Source organism: Galeopterus variegatus, unplaced genomic scaffold, assembly GCF_000696425.1.
Source record: "Galeopterus variegatus unplaced genomic scaffold, G_variegatus-3.0.2 Scaffold8914, whole genome shotgun sequence".
In the NCBI taxonomy this organism is placed as follows: domain Eukaryota; kingdom Metazoa; phylum Chordata; class Mammalia; order Dermoptera; family Cynocephalidae; genus Galeopterus; species Galeopterus variegatus.
In genome coordinates, this window is record NW_007735025.1 from 106,590 (window position 1) to 112,030 (window position 5,441).

The 5,441-nt window shown below is 35.7% G+C and overlaps 1 protein-coding gene across 1 annotated transcript; it reads right to left on the reverse strand.

The window, feature by feature from the left end:
- Positions 1-569: 569 nt before the first annotated feature.
- LOC103608843 (hydroxysteroid dehydrogenase-like protein 2) lies at positions 570-1,910 on the reverse strand. The gene is given in 4 exon segments (XM_008593233.1): positions 570-698; positions 701-1,743; positions 1,746-1,895; positions 1,898-1,910. Coding segments are annotated over 4 exon segments (1,236 nt in total). The 3' UTR covers positions 570-668.
- Positions 1,911-5,441: the final 3,531 nt, after the last annotated feature.

A 5,441-nucleotide genomic window follows, 5' to 3' on the forward strand; every position in this document is an offset into this window, starting at 1 on the left:
GCGATTTCTGTGAAATACACTGTAGAGATTTCCTTTAAAATAAGCATATAAAGGGCCGGCCTGGTGGCACACTGCTACAAGTGCACCGCTTGGGAGCGCGGCAGCGCTTCCGCCGAGGGTTCGGATCCCACATACAGACCGGTTCCCGCTCACTGGCTGAGCGAGGTGCGGGTGCAGCACTGAGGGTTGCGATCCGTTGCCGGACACGAAAAAAGACAAAAAGGAAAAAAAAAAAAAGCATATAAAAATCCAAAACATCATTAAAATTTTCATTACTATACAAGCTATAACTAAAAATTTAAAAACAGACTAGCTTCATTTTACATGAGAATAAGCTTTGAAAAGAGCTGATTTTATTGCTTGACCCTGATTGGTTGCTCATAATACTCTTCTTGAAAGACAGCAAATGAGATATAAGTCTCAGAGGGCAAAACCCCTGAAATATAAAAAAACAGAATGTGTTAGAATTCCATTTAATGAAGCTTAAGTTTAATAAGCTAGCTGTTTTAATTACATTTTCAAATCTTATGATATAGAAATTCTACTTTTTTCCAAAACTAACGAACATACATATCCTTGATACAATAGTGAAGAAAACAAACATAAGACTTTAACTGTTGAGCTTTTTACTTTTTGAGCACAGCAGTAAACATTTTCTTTTCTTCCCTTCACAGTCTGGCATTCATCTGATCCATTAGTACTTCTCCAGTTTGATTGCTAGGGCCATGTTTCCTTTAATCGTCAGTCTTCCTGACATGAATGCCATTGTTGGTTTTAGTTTCCCTGAAAACATTTTTACAAAATCATCAGTAGACATACTCATCACCACATCTGCCTGATAAGAGGGCTCTCCAGACCCAACATTCCCGCCTTTGTTTTTCAGATCAAGAAACGATGTGCCACCATCTTCTCCTGAGAGCTCAAACTGATAGATTGCTTGAGTGGCTTTCACAATATCTTCACTAAGAGAGTCCTTAACAATTCTAAATGTTTCTTCCATGGCTCCATAACGTGGTTTTGGTTGCGGCTGTGGTTTCTCTTCTTTGAATTCATGTGATTCTACTTTCTTGATAACTGTATCTGGGTTTTCATCTAAGAAGAAATCTGGTATCAAAGGATGGCCTGGTTTAACTGCATAGACGTCAAAATTTTTGATTCCTTCTTCTTTTAAGATATTTTCATCAATAATAAAGTTGCCAGTAAAACTTTTTGGCTTTTTGAAAATGGAATATGCAGCATCTGCCATGATATCAACTTTTCTACATTGGCTTTCAACACCAGATCCACCCAGCATATCCAGAGCAGCAGTGCATATGGCCGTTTTAGGCCATAATGCGTTGACTGCAATTTCACCTTTAAATTCTTCTGCCATTCCAAGCACACACATAGACATACCATACTTAGCAATTGTGTAAGCACAGTGCTGTTTGAACCACAGTGGGTTTAGGTTCAATGGTGGGCTGAGATTGAGGATATTAGCAATTTTACTCTTTTTCAAATAAGGAATACATGATTTAGATGTAAGGTAGGTGCCTCTGGTGTTCACATTCATCATCAAACCCACTCTCTTTGTAGGTGTTTCCAATGTGTTGGTCAAGCTAATAGCACTGGCATTATTCACCAAAACATCAATTCCACCAAATTTCTTAATTGCTTTCTTCACTGCATTACTGATTTGCTGTTCATCTCTCACATCAACAGCACATGGCAAGGCCTTTCCTCCAGCTGCTTCGATTTCTTCGCAGCAGTATAGACTGTGCCTGGAAGTTTTGGGTGTGCATGGGTAGTCTTTGCAGCAACGACAGTATTTGCTCCACCCTTTGCTGCTTTCAATGCAATAGCTTTGCCAATGCCACGGCTTGCACCTGTGATAAAAACTGTACATCCTGCTAGTCGGTGTTGGGTAACATGACTTTGGCAGATCAGAGGAGATGGCGGTGGCTGCAAAGGCGAAGGACAACTCTGCATATGTTTCTATTGACTTGATTTTTCCCTTGATTATGTGTTAAAATTTTCTGCTTCTTGGCATGCCTAGTAATTTTTTATTGGAAAATAGAAATTGTGTATGTTAGGCATCTGAATTTTGTGGTCTTTCTTTAAAGTGTGGCCGTTTCTTCTTGTGGGAAGTTACTTGTGAATAAGTCTGATTATTTTGAACTTGTTTTTAAAATTCCTCAGTCTGGGCCTAGAGTTACATTTATACTGGGGATAATTTAACTTTACTACTGAGTCACTCTTCGGGCATCTCTACTAAATGCCCCGTTCGGTCAACAAGGACTCTTCATGCTGGCTGATTAATATTCAAACATCTCAAATGTGAACACTGGGAATTGTTCAGCTTATACTCAGCCAGTCTTTCACTACCTGGAGGAAAGAAAGCATAAACATACCTGACCTTGTCGAGTTTCACCTTGTGCACATGCAGCTTAGCATTCAGCAAAGACTCAATGCAATCAATATGCAGATCTACAAAGTTCTTTGATAGTTATTTACTCTCTAGAACTCTCCCCTACAACTTGTACCTCCCACAGACTCCCTGAGTTCTTATCTCTGTTCCTCAACTCAGAAAAATTGTTGAGCTCTGCTTATGATCCTCTTCCTTGCACTATGATCTGGAATGTACCTCGAGATAGTAAATGGATTAATCATTAGAGTCACCTTGTTTATTTCTCTTATCTCAGGGATGACAAGTCCTTTTTCAACTTTGTTCAATTTCTGGAAAACCATTGTTTTTAATATTTTGCCCTCTTTTCTAATTGCTTACTGTTAAAGCATAATTCTGGTATTTTCATCATTTCCAATAGAATTCCGTGTACCTCACTTTAAATTGCATTTCGGAGATTGAAAATCAACCACCAAATATAATGTTCATGGTAATCCAATAGTATTATTTAATTTAGAAAATAATTGTGATAATTCCACTTGCAAGTTAGAAATTACTTATGTAACTAAGCAAGCATCTCAGAGAGATATGATTATCATTTATTTCATACATACATAAAAGTAAAATTATAATTCTAGCATTCAAGTTTTACCTTAAATGGAAATTTTAATTACACTGTGGCTTATTTGCAATATCAACACATAACACAGGCTTTATTAAACTCTCTCTCACAACTGTTTAAAGAATTTAAACATACTTCTTAAACACAAGTCATTATAAATATACAGCAGAGGAAATCTGGGTTTTCCCTACTATTTTAAGTCTAAATATAAATAAGTATAAATTCAATTGCAAAACATAAGTATGTTATTTTCAAAAGCCTACATATATTAATTATTATTTGTTAAAAAGCAGCAAATCTCAAATTTACCACAGAAAAGAAAGTGGTGGTAAGATATGGTATTTAGCCTGTAGCTTGGATATTAAATGCTTGCACTGCGTTTATTTTGCTGAAATGGCAGAGGGAGAGTATTGCCTTTATTTTTCAAATGAAGCCGAATCATGATATGCCACTTGATGTCAGAAGTTTGCATAGTTTGGTCTGAAACATGATTTCTTCCTTATAGAGTCCAGCCTTATCAAGATGACCACTAGACAAGAGTAAAAGAGATAAGAAAGATAAATCCAGTTAAAGTTTATATGAGGAAAGCTTATACAAATTATAAATTCTCTAGAAAAAGTCTCAGAGGGAGAACTCTTTTTTATAGAAAAATATTATATAAATAATCTTTCATAGAAATGCTATTCTTAATTTAAGGTCACATTCAGATAAAAGCCTAATAAAAAAGCTTTATTACTAAGTAAATCTTATCTGGAGATGGATGATATAAAATGATTCTCTATGAGTCAGACAACAAACACTGTAACCACAAAGAATTTACAGAAACCCAAGATATCAGTTTAGAGAAGGGTCAAAGTAATTTCTATTTTTTTTTTTCCTTTTTGTCTTTTTTCGTGACCGGCAACGGATTGCAACCCTCAGTGTCGCGCCCGTACCGGACCAGGACCGGCAACGGGATCGCAACCCTCGGTGTTGCTCCCACACCTCACTCAGCCAGTGAGCGGCCGGTCTGTATGTTGGATCCGAACCCTCGGCGGGAGCGCCGCTGTGCTCCCAAACGGTGCACTGTAGCAGTGCGCCACCGGGCCAGCCCTCAAAGTAATTTCTAAACATAATGGCTGTGACAGATGTTAAGCACGGGGATTTCTCTTTCAAGTCTTCTGTTCTGTGATTGACTGAAAAAGCATATTCTAGGCATATGTTGAGAGTATTTAAATCTTGAAATGCTTCAGAATGAAGTGGCAACAAAGACAAAGAAAATAAGTTAAAATGGAAAGATTCTTTATATATATATACATATATATATATATATATATATATTTTCAGTAATTGAAGGAATGTGTAGACTTTTCCAACAGGAAATGTAAAAAGTTTTTCAGAGAGAAGAAAAATGACATAGGTCAGAAACTTGGATCTATATAAGGAAAGAAAGATTAGACTAGAAAAAAATGAAGGTAAAATAGAATGTTTCATCTTCCATATTCTCAATCAATCTAAGTGGTAACAGTTTGTTTAAAATAATAAAAGCAACAATATATGTGGTAATCATATCTTACAGATAAGTGAAATAAATGACAGCAATGTTATGAAGAACAGGAAGAAGGAAATAGGAATGCTCTGTTACAAGATACTTGCATTGCCCATGAAGCAACATAGTGTTATTTGAAAAGAGACTTGAACTAATTGTAAATATATACCACGAACCATTAAAAGAAAGCTGAAGTAGCATTATTAATTTCACACAAACCATACTTCAAAACAAGGAAAATTATCAGGGATGAAGAGGAACATTACATAATAATAATGGTATAAAATCTCCAATATGACTTAATCCTTAATGAGTATGTGCCTAACAACAGAGCATCAAAATATACGAGGCAAAAATGGATAAAAGTGCAAGGAGAAATGGACAAATCAACTATGTTAGCTGGAAATGTCAACAGTACTTAAGTAACTGACAGATTAACAGGTAGAAAATCAGCAAAGATAGTTAAACTGAACAGCACTGTCAATTGGATCTAGTTGACATTTATAGTTATTTTATCTGACAATAGCAGAATATACATTTTTCTCCTACTCACATGGAACAACTGCCAAGACAGATCACATTCAATGTTATGAAAAGACACCTTAACAAATTTAAAAACATAGAAATAACACAAAGTATGCTCTCAGACCACAATGAAGTTAAACTAGAAATCAATAACAAGAAAGACAGATGGAAAATTCTCAAATATTTGGAAATTAAGAACAAATTTCTAACTAACACATGGGTTAGAGAAGTCATCTCAGTTTGATATAATCCCATTTCTTTAATTTTCCTTTAGTTGCCTGTGCTTTTTGGCGTCATATTCATGAAGTCTGTGTCCAGTCCTACTTCCTGAAGTGTTTCTCCTATGTTTTCATTAAGAAGTTTTTTTTGTTTTGTTTTGTTTT